General features: G+C 34.5%; 2 protein-coding genes across 2 annotated transcripts; one reads left to right on the forward strand and one right to left on the reverse strand.

The window, feature by feature from the left end:
- Positions 1-2661: 2661 nt before the first annotated feature.
- Positions 2662-4286, reverse strand: LOC125867026 (RING-H2 finger protein ATL47). The gene has a single exon (XM_049547447.1). The coding sequence runs from the start codon at positions 3895-3897 to the stop codon at positions 2785-2787; it is 1113 nt and encodes a 370-aa protein (XP_049403404.1). The 5' UTR covers positions 3898-4286; the 3' UTR covers positions 2662-2784.
- Positions 4287-6445: 2159 nt separating this feature from the next.
- On the forward strand, positions 6446-19015 carry LOC125867006 (threonine--tRNA ligase, mitochondrial 1-like). Its single transcript, XM_049547417.1, has 19 exons — positions 6446-6747; positions 7160-7397; positions 7528-7587; positions 8295-8384; positions 9909-9983; positions 10088-10216; positions 10300-10389; positions 11105-11193; positions 11272-11368; positions 12589-12675; positions 15034-15118; positions 15602-15696; positions 15886-15918; positions 15994-16080; positions 16400-16492; positions 17097-17189; positions 17330-17551; positions 17664-17735; positions 18860-19015. The coding sequence occupies exons 1-19, from the start codon at positions 6473-6475 to the stop codon at positions 18998-19000; spliced, it is 2151 nt and encodes a 716-aa protein (XP_049403374.1). The 5' UTR covers positions 6446-6472; the 3' UTR covers positions 19001-19015.
- Positions 19016-19850: the final 835 nt, after the last annotated feature.

The following is a 19850-nucleotide window of genomic DNA, read 5'->3' on the forward strand; positions in this document are numbered from 1 at the left end:
AAGATCTGACATAGATACAGTCGCATTATTCAAGCAACTACTGTGTCAAATGGGAGTAATAAAGCATGCCAATTATTGTTTCCACACTGTGGTTGATACAATAACTTACCAATCAGTCTTCTACTCTTGTTTAACAGTAGAAGTAGTACAAAATTAGTGGCAGACATACATCACAAATCCTTGGAGGTGAACCGAGTTTTGCATTTAATCGAAGTACGAAGTTTTATGACATGAGTTGAGCTTAAATAGAGAAGTAAGAATTCATACTAGGTTAACAGAAAGTATTTAGGATATACAATTAGAATATGTAGTCTCTTGGTCACTAAACTGCACTTATAAGAAAATTATTGTGTTATTTTATGCTGTAGTAATAATTTTCTTCATTACTTGGAACTGTTTAATGTATTAGAGTTTTTTTTTTCACATTGAGTTTCTTTCTTTAATTAAATATCCTATGTGACAACTAGAATGAACTGTTCATAAACTGGCTGCCCATTCATTTGTACTTCATGATCTGTTATAGCTTCAAAACATTGTTAACTTGTCAATGACATATATTAGTCTGATTGTTTATTAACTATTCATTTAAACCCAGTAGAGTAGGTAGCTTAGTCAACAAAATAATTAAAGATGTATTTTTTTTACTTTAGTTCTACACCCTACATAGTTATTTGTAATTGAGTGCAACAACAACATGAGCATTGAGCAAGGGATAAAATGTCAATGTCCCCACAACTAGGAAACCATCTATTTCATCACTAAAGTCTCCCACACCACTTTTCATTGATCCCACCTAGGGGTGTACATGGCCGGGTTGATTCGGGTTTTTCAAATATCAAACCAAATTATTTGTGTCGAATTTTTGAATTTATAAACCAAACCAAATCAATAAAAGTCGGGTTTTTTAACCTTGGTTTTTTTTTGGATTTTTTCGGATTTTTCCGGTAAAGTATTCATACAAACATATAATTTATTTGTATTTCAAATATTTCTTTAGTCCTACCAAAATACAACTATTTAAGGTGTTTCTTAAGAAAATACACAAAATATGATATGATTAATGACACTAAAATATCCAACAAAAAAATTATAATGAAATCGCGTAAAACGAATATTGCAAATTAATAAGTAATAATAACAATGATCATAATTTAAAAGTACTAAATCATGCTAAAATAAGTTTAATAAGTATTAGTTACATGACTAAATATTAAAGGAAATTAAAATTAGATTATGTATTTTAATTGTCTAAACGTATGTAAAACTAAAGAACAAATATTCAATATTATTGTCATTCTTAGTGTTGAATTGATTTTCTTTTTGCATTAGTATTAATTTGACTTTGATTTAAGTTTTATTATAATTACCAACATCTATGGACTATAATCTTTATTGGACCATTAACAATTCAAACTTTCAAACATGAAATAATATATTAAAAGATAAAAACTATGAAAAAGTATAAGAAATAAAAATTATATCAAAGAGAATACATATAAAATAAAATTTAAAAATTATATATATAATGTCGGGTTGGTTTGATTTCGGGTTGATTTTTTTTAGTTGAAACTAAACCAACCCAAATATAGTCGGGTTTTTTTTTCTAATACAAACCAAGTCAAACCAAACCACTAGTCAGGTTTTTTTTCCAATTTAACTCGATTTACAGTTTAGTTCGATTTTCGGTTCGATTTTGTACACCCCTAATCCCACCATTATCAGAAGCTCCACACAATGGACCTTGCAGAAGAAAATAGTTGGTGGGACTACCAACCCATTTCTGAAAAAGAAATCGGTTGGAAGAAAGAAATTGTCATCTTGTAGAACATTAGTAGGTCCTGCTAGGGGAGGGGGAGGGTAAGTTATCGGGTTCGCGTAATTTTTTTTTTAACTGTTGTGTTCAAGTCAGCTTGCATGCACCTGTTCGAGTTTTTACATATTGACTACTAAGGAGTGTAAAAGAATTTGTAGTAAGACCAAGAATCATATACTTCCAAGTTCCAACTTTGTTTAAATAGGAGCTTGACTTTAATAGAGTATCATCCACTTTTTCAGCCAGTTGTTAAATGAAGTACAATATAGTAAGCTGTAAGCCTAAGTACAGATATAGCCAGCAATTTAATGTTCATGTGGCATTAATTAACTAAACACCATAGAGTTCAAAAGAGACAAAACAGGATAATAGTGGCAATTGGATTTGAAAGTGTGGAGAATCTTTTGGGAGCCACAAACAAGATTATTAAAATAGGAAGGAAGAGTCCCAAGAGTTGATCTAGGTTTTTTTTTTCTTGAGATTGCAGCATTCATTTGAGTTTGAAAATGCCTTAACAAGAGAATTGTAGTACATTATTCAATGGTTTTAACTTTTCAGCAACCCCAAGTGGTCCCTTAAGTTAAAAAAGTCTAGAGGCAACGTCTGCATACATACTATCCTCTTCAGATTCCACTTACTGGATTACACTGAGTATGTTGTTGTTAAGTTTCAGAGTTGGTAGGAAAAAGAACTTTCTCAAATCTTGGGTGAATTTGATGGGATTTTGAATTGAAAAAAAAAAAGTTAAAGTGAAACATGTTAACCTTCTTCCACAAAAGTGGAAATTGGAAAGAAGCATCATTTAAAGAATAGTGTGTACTACTAGAAAGCAATAAAGAGAAAAAAAGTGAAAAAGTAAAAGCTCCAAAAGAACTTTGGCAACTGAATAATCAAATGTAAACTTTAATTTAACCAAACTACAAGGCAATTGAAAGAAAGACAAAAAAAAAAAAAGATTTGTATAACTATCTTCAAACAGGTTGAGTTCTATGATCATCAGTCCATGGCAAACTTACATTATCTGCAGAATTATGAAACTTATCCTTCTTAGACCATAGCCAAATCTTGGAAACAGAAAAGCTCTCCCCTTTATTTCCAATCCTTTTGCCATAATTGTCTCCATCATTTGCAGAACTTCCATTGTGTCCACTTTTCCCTTTCACAATTCCCCTCATCAACTGACCACCACCACCATCAACACCATGATTTTTAGCACTATTGGGACAAAATGCCACTTGCAATTCTGAATCATCCACCACATATTGAAAAGACCCCATTGAAAAACACCTCCTTGAGTCCAAACTACTGTTACTAGTCTCTCCCATTTCCCTTTTCCCATTTTCAAGAAGACCATTGTTTGTGTTCTTGAATTTGCCAAGTCTAACAGAAAACACCCTTCTTGAACTAATAGTACTATCTAAATCCTCATGTGGTTTCATACCAGGAGAAACACCAACACCAACACTTCCATGTTCTGAAACCCCACCACCACCACATTCATCTCTTATTGAATCATCAAAGCAAAAGATTGGATTTTCAACACAAAAATCAGGTGTGAAAAGGATTCCTCTACAAAGGGGGCAAGTTGAATTTGACAACAACCATGTATCTATACAACTTATATGAAAGGCATGACTACATAAAGGGAGCAGCCTCAATTCATCTTGTTCTGAAAACTCACAGAGACAAACAGCACAATCGAAAGGCTCCTTCAAACCCACAATTTCTTTGTAAAGAAACACAGGGAGAGCATCAATAAAAGCCTGATCTAAACCTGAGTCATGAAGATGAAAAAGCTGTTGTAACTGCCTTTGATAGGTACCAGAATCAGACATTTCAGGGTCTCTATTAGATGAAGAAGAGGACCACCTATGTTTCATCAAATACCTAACTAACAAATGCAAAACACCAGAAATAAAGAATATGATAGCTAGTATTACTATGATAAAAAGAACAGCTGGACTAATTTTGTTTCCAGATGAAGATGATGATGGGGTAGAGGAGTCTTTCTGAGGAGATGACAGAAGATGAATATGATTCAAAAGATCATATTTTTCCCTGATTTCAGACTGAACCCAAGGCATTTTTTGGAACTAAAAAGACAATACTTTGCTCATACCTTTTCAAGAATCAGACAGTAATTTTCATCACTTCTGCTGGTGGCATACAAAGACAAAGCCAGCTCATATATATTGAGTACTACAAGAACTAGACCCACATTTTCTTTTCATTTACAAGAAACCCAAATTCAACGTCAACCCAAACCTACTCAATCAATCAAGAAATCAAAAAGATGAAATCTTGAGCTGGATTTGTAAGAAGAAAAAACACCCCTTTTTCAGCAGGAAGTTGAAAAAAGGAAATCTTGGGTAATTTCTTAAACTTTTTTTTCAAAATGACTAAATGATGGCAACAAAGAATAGTCACTTGGGAGTAGTATTTAAGTAGGTTCCAAAAAATAGGTCAAAAGAACAACCTAGACCTTTGGGGGCATTTAGTCATATTATTTCTTTAATAAGTACTAACAAAGAAGGTAAGTACTTATTCCTCATAGGTATCGTATTCGAGTCTCAGATACAAAGTTATCTTTGTTAGGAAGTGTTTTACCTTCGATATGAAATTTCCTTTAGAATTCAAGTTTGGATATCGAGTTATCTTTATTAGAAAGTATTTTACCCTTTCTATGAATTTTTTTTTCACTGTGCAAATTCAGATAAGATTCCTTCTGAAAATTACAATTTTACCCTTCACCTTCTTAAGTTTTGATGTCACTTCTTCTTGATGAATGTTTTGGCAATTGAGATTGAAAAGTGTTGTTGGATGTGGAATGGGTAGATGAGTGAAGCAGGGCCCAATCAACTGGCTTGGATCTGCAATATTACATGTATAGTAGACACCCGCATGCGCGCCAGCACAGTGCACACACACGAACAACACACATAGATTTTTTGTGATTTTGAATTAATCTAGCATGAGCTCTTCACACTATCTGGATCCTTCTCTTTTAAATACGGAGAATAGTAGAGTTGATTTTCTGTCTTTACGAAGTAAAAAGTAAGATATGAGTATATTCTATCTTTTTTCATAATGTGCATTATTAAATTTATCGAATTGTATTGGATAAAAATAGCTTGTATATGTGGTGGAATAAAAAATGAACACGTGACTATAACATAATATGATTAAGGAAATTAGTTAGGTTGAATAAACTATTTTAGGAGATGTGTTCAGAAAGACCAACCTTGATTATCCTCCAATGTCATAGAATGATTATCATCGGAAAACGGTTCGAACTTGTGGCTCGAAGATGAAGAAGGACATGTGTCCTAGTGAAGTGGAAAAAGGACGTATACGACATAGCTAGCAGTATTTCCACGTGGATGACAGTCATTGGTCAAAGTACTTTATGATTCAAGTGAAACTTTTTAATTGGTTGATGTATCATCTTTGTAAACTACTCCTATAAATAATAATTTCAGCACAATTGTTAAGGCATATGATACTGAATAATACAATATCAATATACTTAAGTGCTTCAAATTTTCTATATTTTAACTAAATTTTAACTTATAGCATTAACTTATTCAAGCAATTTCGAATCTAAAGCTAAGATCACTTGAACAACACCGACTCTTGCGCAGACATTCGTCACTGAAGCTGCACTGTTTCATACAACTTTCTTTATTTATTTTCTTATCCTTATCTCATTTTTACTTATATTCACGAACATATTTAACTGGTAGTGATCAGAAATAACAAATTAAATCAAGTTGTGTGTCATTGATCTTATTACAAGTTCAATTGTACTATTCTTCGATAAACAATTTGGCGCCTACTATGGAGTCAAGACAATTGTGTAACTCGTGGCAAACAAAAATCAAATCAACAAGAATGTTATCAATACACAAATGCCTAATGAGATAGAAGGCCAAACAAATCTTCGGGATAAATCAAAACCCTCTGTTGAGAAAATATAATTTGATGCTGAAAATTCAATTTGGCTAACATTGATGTGTGAATGAGGGTGCAGAAGAAAAATCTAAAGAAGTGGAGTCATGAAAAAATGAAGGCTAGATTGATTAGGATGGCCTCAAAAAAACTTTTATACTTCTCCCACTCAATAAAAAGTCCATAATGGACACAAAATTGGAGAGTAGTGGAGTTGCAAATAAGGTGATCCATCTAACTTCTAATTATTCGAGAGAGGAGGCGACCTGAAGACACCACTTAAAATAATCATAAGAGATTTAAAAATGTCATTTTTTTCAATCTTATTTGTACTCATTTCTTAAAATTGTTTTGTATTCAAATAATTTTTATAGAAGACAACAATGCAAAGTTATAACACTGAAAAAATAATAAAAATATCAAATACAATTTTTAAATAATTATTCTTTAGTCATTATAATTAAAAGATAATCATTATTATGAAATATCACATTTCACAGGTCAAATTTAGGATATTATCATAAAAATTCATCTTGAAAATTTAATAGTATTTAAAATTTCACGATAATTGACGGTTTTTCAATTACAAAACTGAAAAGTTACAAACAAATTTGTATTACTAGAAACGCTTAAACGGCGTCGTTAAGAACATTTTACTATTAAAAACCCTGAAACAAATTCCCCTAACCCCTTCTTCAACTTTCAGTCTATATGCTCCTGGCTTCACCACTCTGTTGGCGCCTCTTCACTCAATCCATCCGCCGTCCTCCGCCGCCGTGCAAACACTTTTCTCTCTTCCGCCGCTGCTTCTCATCTCCGCCACCAATGGGAAAGGCTGCGAAAAGTTCCGAAGCTAATTCCAGTGCAGCAATCCCCAAAGACGAAACTTATCTACAGAATGTTATTCCTAAACGTATCGCACTCTTCGAATCTCTCCAGAATCAGCAACGCCTTCAACGACTTGCGCTCTCCCCTGATCCTATCAAGTAAACTCTATTTCTTACTTAAATTGTTTTAAAATGATTAAAAATGAAGAAGAATGACATTATCAGTAGAGTCGTTTTAACTGCTTTTATTGCGTATTTATCAAACATCTTGTAGAAATTGGGGACGATGTATGAATTTACACTGCAAATTAGTACTTTGAGTTACATTTCTTTTTGACAAAAGGAACAATCAATTTGATGCTCCCAATTTATGTGAATGTGTTTGATTGAACATGAATTTTAAGAATAAAAGAAAGACCTTTTGAATTTTGTAGTCTAAAATAAGCTAAAGTTGGTAAGTTTGAAGTTAAATTGTTACTCAATATAGAAAGAAGTCATTTTTTGGGGTCTAACTAATGTATTTTCTTCTAAGTTAAAATTTTGAATGTGGGTTATGATGCTATATAATTAGGATTGAGTTAGTGGATGGGACAATTAAGGAGGGAAAGAAATGGAATACCACACCATTGGATATAGCAAAGGAGATATCAAAGAGCTTGGCTGCAAATGCATTGATTGCGAAGGTGAACGGGGTACTTTGGGATATGTCGAGGCCGTTGGAAGGCGATTGTAAGCTAGAGATCTTTAAATTTGAAAGTGATGAGGGCCGTGACACATTTTGGCACTCGAGTGCTCACATTCTTGGAGAGGTTTCAAGCTTTTGTCTACTGCATTGTGGTTCTTTTTTCATCATGTTGTGATTTTCAGAAATTATTATTGCTGAAATATTTTCTATGCTCATTTTTACTTTTGTTTATGTTCTTTTTGTGGTTTTTTTAGTCGTTGGAAAGGACATTTGGATGCAAATTGTGCATTGGACCATGTACAACAAGAGGAGAGGTATATATTAAATATTCAAGTTTCTTTTGAGAGCTTGGACATATTCTGAAATGCGAGACAAATTATTTAGTATTGGGGACTGAAATGAGCCTGAATAACGGGATGAATATGGAGGATAAATATAGTCAATGGCCTAGCGACGTAGTTGATTGGTTGAATAATTGGTTCTGCGGTCTAAATCGTGGCATGAATTTTTTATTCTCCTTACATGGCTTTTGGCTCGGCAAAGTAATTAATTTCTTCCTTGGGAATCGATTAAAGTGAAAACATCCAGCTAGCTAGCTAATGATACACTGAAGTAGTTTCACAAAAATAATTAACTTTAGTTGCTATTTATTGCCTGACCACTTTATTTGATAGTTGATATCCTGGTCAGAACCTTGGGACAATTCTGTATCCCGCCTTTTGTTGTTGCCTTCACTGCAGCCACAACATATGTTGATTTTCCGGATGAAAGAGCCATCAGAAGGAAAAAGCCCATGAAGCTTTAACTTCAGTACTATCATTTGAGCTTGAAATTTTCTGATGGACCAACTTCTAAGGAACCAATATTCCCTGAATGAAACAAAATTAGATTAACAGTGTTTCACTCCCTCCCTCCTCCTGGACCACAGTTTGGTGGCAGGGCTCTATGTCATTATAGCTTATTCTGTCGTCAGTTCGTATTACTTCCAACCTGTTATGACATGTCTAAACTTCCATTGCAGGGGTTCTATTATGATGCCTTTTATGGCGATCTGGGATTAAATGAAGATCATTTTAAACGGATTAAGGAGGAGGCAACAAAAGCTGTTTCGGTATTACTCCTTTACCTGTCAGAATTGCCTTCGATCTGATTAACATAAAGTGCAAATGCTTGTTGCCACTTTGATTTTATCTTTCACTAGTGTTTTTTTCTCTTTTTTACTTTTGGAGTCTCTTTTTGGTTGTCTTAAAAAGGAATTGAATTTTTTTTGGTTGAGTATCACGTTCCTCTTGTAAAAAGTTGAAGTTTTCTTGTTGTATGGTTAGGAAGTTGGTAAAAAGGAAAATACATTCAAGAGATTCAAATGATTTATGCTCGTGAGGGGAGTAGGGTGAGTTTTGGGATCATAGGTGGTGCGGAAACAATACTCTGAGACTCACTTTCCCTAACATGTATAAGATTTCTTGCCAAAAAAAGGATGTCGCTCAAGGTCAATGAACACCATATGTAAATCCCTCTTCCTTTCCTGATATTTTTCCATCAGTCTCCTCACAAGATGGATGGCTTTTGTGGGCAATCACCTTGGCATGAATCCAAACTGATTCTCGAAAATAGGCACACTGCTTCTCACTCTCATCTCCTCCACTCTCTCCCTAACTTTCATAGTGTGGCTTAACAACTTTATACCCTTCTAGTTGTTGCAATTTTGTATTTCACCCTTATTCTTGTACAACAGAACCATTGTACTCCACTTCCATTCCTCGGGCATCTTAGCCGTCTTAAAAATGACATTGAACAAGCTAGTCAACCACTCCAAACCTAGTCTATCCGTGCTCTTCCAAAACTCCAGCGGGATCTCATCTTGTCCTGTCGCTTTTCAAATGAAAAATTCATGTAAGAACAGGCTTTCCTAATTGCTGAATTAAGAGAATCTCTTTGGAGCCCATTTGGATGGCCTTAAAAAATGGCTTTTAAGTTAAAAATAAAAAGTCAAACTTAAAGGACTTTTAAGTCAAAAAATAAAAAGTAGGAGGAGTCCTACTTTTGGTTTTTAACTTATTTTAAGTAATTTTAAACTTATTTTAAGTTATTTTTAATCTTGCTAAACATTTCCCAACTTATTTAAAGTCATTTTTTGCTTATTTTAAGTTATTTTTATACTTGCCAAACACTTCCAAAATTCAAAAACTGACTTAAAAGTAGGTTTGATCAACTTTTAAGTCAATCCAAACACCCTCCTAGTTATGATAGTCATTGGAGTTTGCCTATTAACCAAAGCAAGACCACTATCTATACATTTGGTGGATAGTGGACACAGCTATACATGGTCAATTATTTGGATTGGTCTTGAATGTACCCCCACCTTAGTGGGATCTTCTTTCTTCTATGATCCTTCATACATGCCTAATCAAGGATGCAATGATAATGTTGTAGCAAAATGTAGGATATAAGTGATATAAGAGTGATAGGAGCTGTTAGAGATCTTTATCATCACCTAGTGAGCACCTCAACAGTTTATCTTCTCCTTTCTGCTTCGAAGCAATTGCTAAGGAGCCACTCTTCCAGTTGGTACAGTATTTTGTTTGATTTTCCTGCATTATATTCAACAGGCAACTAACTTTCCCTTGTTTATCAGGAGAAACAACCTTTTGAACGCATTGAAGTTTCACGGCAGCAAGCTCTTGATATGTTCTCTGATAATAGGTTTAAGGTTGGATTGCTACGATCTGTAGCCTTTATCCTCCCAGGCTTTTCCTGTGTGCAACATTTTTCAGGAAGTTCACTTCTTAATTTATTTTCCCTTCTTCTAATCAGGTTGAAATCATTAAGGATTTACCTGAAGATAAAACAATCACAGTATACAGATGTGGACCGTTGGTTGATCTTTGCCGTGGTCCCCATATACCGAATACATCTTTTGTTAAAGCACTAGCCTGTACAAAGGTGAGGTGCTGCATATTCTCATTAAAGAAAGAGTGAGCTTATGTGTGTTGATTTGATTTTTTCTGATCAATCTAATGTTCTAGGCTTCATCAGCATATTGGAGAGGAGATAAGGACCGTGAAAGCTTGCAAAGAGTTTATGGAATATCTTTTCCAGATCAGAAACAGTTGAAGGTGACTTTGAAAAACTTTTTATGGAACTGCAGACCACTTGATTTTCATATACTTCCATATCTTCTTCCCTTTTGAAAAAGAAAAAAGGAAATGAAAATAGATGGAGAAAAAAGAGGAATTAAGCGTGACACATTTTGGCTCTCAAAATTGTTTTTGAGTGATAATATTTGACAATTGGTTTGCTCATTTTTAAAGTGCCCAATGTTGCAGTGTGAAATCCACCAAATGCATCAGATGTCACCTGTTGTGACTCGTAATTGTTATGTTTTTCCTCAACTCTTCAGAATTTGTTGTCTTTTTTGTTTACCAAGGTTTTTGCCCTTTTCTGATGCTTTTTCTTGTTTGTGTTTAAGTCCTTTTAAGCATGGAAAACAAGTGCATTATGTCTTTTTCTTTGGATTATATGAAACGAGAGTAATAGGTGAATATTTTAGAACAATCTAATGAATTTAAAGAAATCCATTTTATTTCATCCATACTTTGGTGAGCATAGAATTTTTTTCATAGAGAGTTGAGTAGTCTTGATCTGAGATCAAGAGTAGTTCACATAATATTGTAAGTTATTTGATTTCTAGATTGATGAATTAGTGAACACATATTTGATCTATCAGTAAAAGCAAAAGATGTCGAGTGTTAGTGCTGTCGTGAGTGAAGAGAAAAGGGTAACAGAACTGCTTCCTGTGAGGAGTTTTTAATGAAACAATCTTTATTATAGGAATACCTAGATATGCTGGCGGAAGCAAAGAAATACGATCACAGAGAGCTGACTAAGAAGCAGGAGCTTTTCTTTTTTCACCCATTAAGGTAAACCTTGAAATTTCTTGTAGTTACCAATATCAGTGAAATATTTCATCATATTTAAATGAGATTTATGTGTTTCAGCCCTGGAAGTTGCTTCTTTCTTCCACATGGTGCTCGAATTTGCAACAAACTGCTGGAATTCATAAAGAGTCAGTATTGGAAGAGAGGCTATGAGGAGGTAATTTACTTGTGCTTAAGTATATTGGCTGCAAGGATTGTTTGAAATGCAGACATGAACAATGGGAGTTTAGTTTCGGACTGCACGGACAATTGGCTGGCTGAGTTCACTCTTGACATTTGCAGAAACCGTTTCCTTTTTTAAAATTGCATTTATTTCTTGATTTGATTTGAGAGGGATAGTTCCCTCCTAATTGTTAGTGGACTGAATTCCTTCTGACTAACGAAGAGATCCTCATGTGGTTCCTAAGTTATTCACTTACAATACATCCTTAGATTAGACCAATGTAGCAAGGATGCAGACATGTGGGTAATGTTGGCAACAAACCTTTGCACATATACACTAGTTTTAAAGAAAGGGGTACACGTTGAATGAAACACTATTATAGATGAAGGTTGTAATACAGGCCTGAATGGAAGTTGCAAAAAGTATCAGTAACTGCAAAATTCTGAAAATAAAATAAAATTCACATGATTTTTCTTTAAGAATATCCTAATAGCACCGAATAACCTCTATATTGGAAAGAAGTGTAGTAGGAATTAGAATATAATAGAGGGTGGAAAAAGATCAACTCTTAGAACAAAGAAAAGATTGAGGGAAAAAAATCATAACTTGAGGACATTGTAAATTCGGGAAACAACAAAGCGAATTAGGGGTGCCATAAAGGTGGAAGATGTTCTTTTCTTCATTGAACCAGGTTCTTTGCTTCTTCTACTTCTAGTCTGAATCATGGTTGTTCTTTGAGTTCAATTTTGTGTTTTCTACCATCATTGAGCTCCAAAGATGGTGAATGTAGAAATTTTGGTGATGTGTTGAACATTACTAATTTTTTTTCGAACTTCTTAATTACACTGGCTACAATATTTCTTGTCAGGGATTAGGCATATTGGTGTCTGAAAATCAGATACTCATTGCTTGATAAAGGGGCACTTGTAATTGGAGGACTCACGTGACCTTAAATAATAAATTCAGAAAAATAAAAATTGTGTCTTGACATGCTCGCTCCTGTATCCATGCAATATTCTTTGCATCAATGGTTCATACGACTAAGATATTTTCTTTTCTCCTCTTGGCCTATTTGTTGCCTCCTCGTTTTCTCCTTTTTCCTTTCCCCCTCTCGTCAATGTAGGAACTGGGGCAAAGGGCACTGTTGAACCTCAATGCATAGAGTTATGTGTCGTTCTGTTTATGAGTGCTTGTATGATACGTGAGTTATGCAGGTTTGGAGTCCAAATATGTACAACATGCAATTGTGGGAGACTTCTGGTCATGCTGCAAATTACAAGGAGAACATGTTTGTGTTTGAGGTAAATTTTTGTACACTACTAGCTACTTTGGTATTATGGTGCATCTCAATGTGTTTTCCACTCTTTTTAAAACCTCTAATTTCTGAATATAGATACTTGAAGTAGGGAGTAATATGTTGGTTAGAGGGGTACAACCCATATTTATACAAATGAGTGAGGTATAATTATGATTATCTCTAAAATTGGGTTCTGAGTAAGTAGATGGAGGAATCTAATCTTCTAAAGGTCTTACCAGAGGAATAATCGGCATCCTTGTTTTTTTGGGTAAAAAGATTTTAGAGAATGGATCCTACCTCTGGAATTTGAACTCAAAGTCATATGAATAAACACAGGAAAAACTCTTGATGTTTTTTCTGCATATGAATTATGATGGACCAAGGTGGGTGCTATAATAAGACAGAGAAATGTTTCCACTATGCACAACACTTCAAATAATTTCCCAAGAAATGAATTTGTAATCACTGGTCCAATTTGGTGAACGATTTACTGAAAGATGAATTATTACAGGCTCAAGACATATGGTAAGGTACAAAATCCAAGCAGATAGTTATTATACTTGGTTGTGAAATATGCGGTGACAAAACTTTAGTTTTCTGTGGTTTTTACACTAAAGCTTATATTTCAGGAAGATTTAATTTGTTCTGAATAAGCTGAAACATCTTGTTAGTTCTGTTGACTGATTCCAATTTCTTCAAATTTCTAGTATAGCAAGTATGGAGTATTGTAAACTGCAGAAAGTATTCAATTGTTGAAAAGGAGTAGTGGAACTGTGGAACACTTTCTGCTTAACTTCAATCTGTTTTTACTCTATTCACTACATTTTGTGTGACAGTTTTCCATTATATATGATGGTGTTTTGACTCGGTATGGACTCTAAGTTGACTTATATAATATGTTGGTGATAAAGGAAAAGAATATTGAAGTAGTTAGAAAGAGGGAAAATATTGCGTGAAGGTTAAAATGTGAATAGTCTAATGAATTTCTTGAAAGTTGTGAAAGCTACAAATGGTATGACATATTATTGAACATTTCAAAATGGAAAGAGTATTATTTAAATTGGAAGCAAAATTTACTAGTGGTCGAAAAAAGAGAAATCATTGCGTGACAGTCAAAATGTGAATAGTCTAATGGATTTAAGTTTTTGAAAGTTGTGAAAGTCACAAATGGTTTAAAACATTTTGGAACATTTCAAAATGGAAAAGTACTATATAAATTAGAATTGAGGAAGTGTTTTTGGGTAGCCAAAGATTGTTATATTACATACTCCTCTGTCCATCTTTACTTGTCCATGTTTGACATGACACACTTCATAAGAAATAATAAATAGAGGGGTAATTTTACTACATCACCCCTATTAATTGTAAGTCATCTAAATATTGAAAAGTGAATAATATTAAATAGCAAGGGTAAAATAAACACAATGACAAATTATCTCTTGGTTTTTCAAACTGAACAAGTATTGTTGGACATCCCAAAATAGTATAATGGACAAGTAAAGATGGACGGAGAGAGTAGTTTTTTTGAAGTTTCCTCTTGATCAGTTATGTCTTAATAGGCATTATATTAGTCCCTGTTTAGTTGATGGTCTATGGCATGTCACATGCTCATAAGATTTTGAAATCAAATTTATCTATAAAGGGCTTGAAAAGAGTTATAGATTTATCTAGGAGACTAGGATTATTTGTTTAAATTCAGCAAACATCAGTGAGTAATAGTATAATTAGAAAAAAAAAGAATATTTTCCTAAAATAAGGGTAAAAAAGGATAATAAATTAACTACAAATATCTATCTATTAATTCCAATTCCTTTACATTAAGTGTTCCATACAAACTTTAGTAGTTCTGTTAATGTGCTTACAAATCTTGAATTGATAATTGACGAGACATGTATGTCTCCATATATCTTAAAGATTTGTTGCTCGGACTCTTCAAATATGTCGACTGGTGCGTGTCGGATACTCTAAAAATAGTGCATTTTGGAAAATCCCACACGGGTGCGGCAACAATTTTGGAGAGTCCGAACAACATAGTCTTACAGTGCTAATAAATTTACTTGCCGGCTATTTACTTTGGATAACTGATGAAAAGGATTAGGATAGAAAATCGCAGGCTGTACAGTAGAAAAAAATCTTCGCTTGTTTGAGATTTTTTTTTTTTTTTTGATACTTAGTTCAGACAAATAATCCAGATTTGTGCTTTTTTTAAACCCTTCCTTTATGTTGGAGGATTGTTTACATTAAAATTGGTTAGGTTCTGGCCATAGTTGTAGTTTGTTGTCTTATAAGATGTGCTGCCTCTGGATGATCAGATTTTTCTAGCCATAGTTTGTGTAACGTTTCTTGCTTCTTCATGCTGCAGATTGAAAAACAAGAATTTGGGCTGAAGCCAATGAATTGCCCAGGTCATTGCTTGATATTTGATCACAGAGTTCGTTCTTACAGGGGTGAGCTTTTCCAGGAGTTACCTTTCACCGTTCTTGCTTTGCTTGTATGGTTTTGGTTTACAATTGTTCTGGCCTGCAGCTTATTGAAACTAAGGCATGCCTAATCTGATGTTATCATGCTAATGTAGAGGATGCTTGACCATGTGAAGTGTTGATGCTAATAGTAACTGCAAAGCACTGTTAGCTTGCCTGATACTCATGCTAAGTCAGCTTATCAAATTTCAAAGAATCTCAGTGCACCTTTAGGGGTGAAATTTCATGGAAATTTTGTTCATCTTAAAGGATGGCTGTTTAAACGTACAACATACTCACTTCTAATATTCTTCTTTCATAAAGCTCCATTGGTTCTCATTATTACCCATTAGTAACATCCTATAGCTTTTGCACCATAATTCAGATAGTGACTATTTGTTGTCTTTCTCGTTGATGTCGTTACAACTGCAAACAACACCTTAATGGTTAACCAACAGTTCAACAATGCAGAGCTACCACTTCGTCTGGCTGACTTTGGAGTTCTACACAGGAATGAGGCCAGTGGTGCACTCACTGGCTTAACGCGTGTCAGGAGATTCCAGCAGGTATTGTCACGTCTTTTTATTTCCTTTATCTTTTATAGAAGATCAAGTAAGTGTTTTCTGAAGGAGCAATAATTGTTCTTTTCATACATGAAATTTGCCATGTGTCTTCCTGAAGAATCTATTCCTATGAAAACCTTATTACCGACTCTGTTGCAAGACAACCTTTGATTTTTCCCTATTACTTTGCAGGATGATGCCCACATCTTCTGCAGGGAGTCACAGGTTGGTTAAGATTAATATATGCAGTAAATCTGCGTTATCAGAATACTAGCTTGACCTATATTCTTCACAATGCAGATTAAGGAAGAAGTCAAGGGTGTCTTAGATTTTATTAGCTATGTGTATAAGATATTTGGTTTCACTTTTGACCTGAAGTTATCAACGGTACGACTTCTGTCTTTTGAATCATTGATCAAATTCATTATAAGCGATTTCTGCTAAATATATCTCCTAGATTCATTCATTGTTATAATAATCATTAGAGATAAGTGCGATAGTTGCACCTATCTAACATTCTCGACTGTTATGTACTTGTCTGCAAAGTGAAGTGCAAGTGCAATTGTATTTTCCATTTATCTGATATTGGGCTGTTGCTTATGTGATGTTATTGATGTAAGATGCATTTTATGAATGTTTCCATATTTTACACATATGGGGCGTTCATTTGTCTCTGTGTATACCCACTCATATTTCTGACTTGCAGAGGCCTGAAAAATATCTTGGAGACTTGGAAAGTTGGGAGAAGGCTGAAGCTGCTCTTGCAGAAGCATTGAACGAGTTCGGGAAGCCGTGGGAGGTTTGTTATCAATATTTTTTGGATTGTAAAAAGTTGAGATAATGAGTTTTGTCCCTGGTACTAGTTTAGTCTTTTTTGTGATTGAGCTAACAAAATTTTGTTATCTTCCTAACTTTTGTATTATTCTGCATCTTTTTTATGCCATCAATGAAATTTCTTACTTCATTAAAAAAAAGACTTTTAGGCCACATTTGTTGTGATTCTACACCTATTTTTGTGCTTCTTTTGTATTCATTCCATTCGAATTCATATGTCGGCCCACTTAATACTGATCCCATCTACTATAGATTTGTTTACAGAGTTTCACTAGTTCTAGGAATTCTTATTTTCTTATATTTACTCTTTTACTATATAAAGTAATATCGAAACTCCTTGCGCAATCAAATAGTGTCTAATAAAATGAGACATAAGGAATAGTTTTTTTGGGTTATACAACAGAAAAAGCGCAGGGTTTGTGGGGGGGGGGGGGGGGGNGGGGGGGCACAATTTTTCTGTCTTATGTATGAAAAATGAGGTAGTCACCCTGTTGTGTCATTTTTTTTGTCTGTTTCTTTTTGTGATTGCTTTAATATTCCCTTATACTAAAAGAATCCCATTCAATCAGATCAACGAAGGAGATGGAGCATTTTACGGTCCAAAAATTGATATCACTGTTTCTGATGCAATGAAAAGGAAATTCCAATGTGCAACATTGCAGGTTAGAGATTGGTCTTATTTTCCTTGGTTCATTTCCAGGAAAAAGATCACTTACCTTTGAAATTTCATTTACCTGCATGCTCTCTTAGCAAGGGCTTTTACACCAAGTTGGAAATATCATCTGAATGCTTTCCTTTTCAGCTTGATTTCCAACTTCCTCAACGATTCAACCTATCATACTCAGCAGAAGATGAAAGTAAGAGGGAGAGACCAGTTATGATACATAGAGCTATACTTGGATCAGTTGAGCGCATGTTCGCTATTCTCTTGGAGCATTTCAAGGGGAAATGGCCTTTCTGGCTTAGTCCACGTCAAGCGATGGTCTGCCCTGTTTCCGACAAATCTCTGTCGTATGCATTTGAGGTAGTTACGTTAACGTACTTCATCTAACGAATAGCATTTTCACGAATTATTGTTTCCTCTGTAGTTCATCCATTATGAAATTGCATCAACCTTTTGTTTGTCTTTTATTCAGCTCCGGGAGCGGATACATGATGCTGGTTATTATGTTGATGTTGATACCAGTGACAGGACAATCCAGAAAAAGGTTAGTGTAATGTAGTTTATCAGGTAGAATGGATGTCTGGTTCGCATTAGTTCAAGGTCATTTAGCAATTTTTGTATGAACTTATCGTTAATTCTACAATCCAGAAAAAGGTTAGTGTAATGTAGTTTATCGGGTAGAATGCATGTCTGGTCCGCACTAGTTCAAGGTCATTTAGCAATTTTTTATATGAACTTATCTTTAATTCTGCAATCCAGAAAATGGTTAGTGTTTTAGCAATTTTTGTATGAACTTATTGTTAGTTCTCAGCGGTATTTAGGCCTAAAGACTAAGTAACAATGATTTTCCCTGTTTGTTGAGAGAGTTTACTCTATAAGAAGGAAATAAAGGCACTATTGTGATAGCTAGTCCACAAAACCTGGCAAGTTTATGACGTTGGTCTTGTTCACAAGTCTGTGCTTTGCACTGTTGAAATCATTAGGATGGTCAACTTGATCTTATAATTTGTAACTTTTTTTTTTTGAAACTGGTAATATTATCTTATAATTTGTAACTGATAAATAGTCATACTACCCTTCAGATTTTTGTCAAATTCAATGATGGTTAATTTTATCAATTCCTCTTCTTTAGAGTGGATCTACCTACATCCATGGACTACGGGGTGTGACATAAGCTAAGTTTATTTGGAGATTTACTTGGCATAAAAGACAGATCCTTCCAATAACAGACATTATGTTTTTTAAGTCCTTGTTTTGATGTATCAACTAAAGTCAATAATGGTTACCTACTTTTGTGACTGGACTGGTGGCATATTAAGGATTGGCAAAGACTTCTATCCTCCTGATTTTTTAAAGCTACATCTGGTTTCAGAAAGGCTACCAGAAAAGTTTACTAGTGGACTGAAAAATAAAAAAAAAGTGGCGACATTACATTCAGAGAGTAACAGTTAAATGTGGAAATTTTCTGTATATCGGATCCTGTACTTTGAACTGCTGAAAGCATGCATGATTGGGATTGGATCAACGTGATGCTTTCAGCTTTGAAGCTATATATGCTTGAAGATCTGAAAAATTTCTCTCAAGCAATACAAGTTAAATCTCAAATCCAAAATTTTTCTTGGCCTGCTAGAAAGAAATGCTTGTTTATGGATGTTAATGTATATGCAGGTACGAGAGGCTCAAATGGCACAATATAACTATATTCTAGTTGTTGGAGAAGCTGAAGTCAGTAGTGGGCAGGTATCTGCACTGTTCCCCGACTTGCACTTCTGTATCCCCCAACATGCACTGCTATGCATCTTTTTATAATGTGTGACTGAATAAAATGTTTTACTTTGAGCCGAGGGTCTATCAGAAACAACCTCTCTACCTTCACAAGGTAGGTAGGGGTAAGCCTGCATGCACACCACCATCCCTAAATTCCATTTGTGGATTACACCGGATATGTTGTTGTAACTGAACAAAATGAGAAAAAAAATCATCTAATCACACTTTTATCTGGCCCCATTACACTAGTGATCTTTTTAAGTTCGAATAAATTGGTCAAAAGCCATCATCATTTCCTTTATGTAACATTGGTATTGATCTGGGTGTTTTGTGGTTCACTTGTTTGCTTTCTTGTTGTTCTCTTCTATTATTTTATAATAATATGCTTAACTTTCTATAAATTACTGGTTTGTCTTTATCCAACCCCGTTTGAAAACTAGGAAGTTAAGGTTAGAAAAGAGAGCATTAGTGGGTCATGCACTTCTGGTGATGGAAGTTGTAAGCTTTTAGTCACAAATTTCTGTGATGGCACCTAGAAGGCTAGAAAGATCTTTAGAAGTCATTACACAATTGAAAGTATTTGCGAATTGAACATGAAGGACCTTGTAGAGAACTTTAAAGTATTTAATACGTTTCACATTTTGGTGGCCAGTCAGCTCGCCTCCTGGCTTGACAACTCTGTGCTTTTCCTTGGCAAGATGTTTCTACTGAGACAGTGATTGATTTGCTTGAAAAAGAAAATTGTATATTTTTACTGCCCCCGGGCTTTGGTATAATGGTAAGACCCCAATGCGTGATGTGTAGGTTAGGCACACACTATGGGTTCAAACCTTGACACAAACAAAACTCTGGTATTTAAGTGGATAAAGGTGTGGGGGGGGGGGGGGGGGGG

The sequence above is a fragment of the Solanum stenotomum genome, chromosome 6 (assembly GCF_019186545.1).
Source record: "Solanum stenotomum isolate F172 chromosome 6, ASM1918654v1, whole genome shotgun sequence".
NCBI classification, from domain to species: Eukaryota; Viridiplantae; Streptophyta; class Magnoliopsida; order Solanales; family Solanaceae; genus Solanum; species Solanum stenotomum.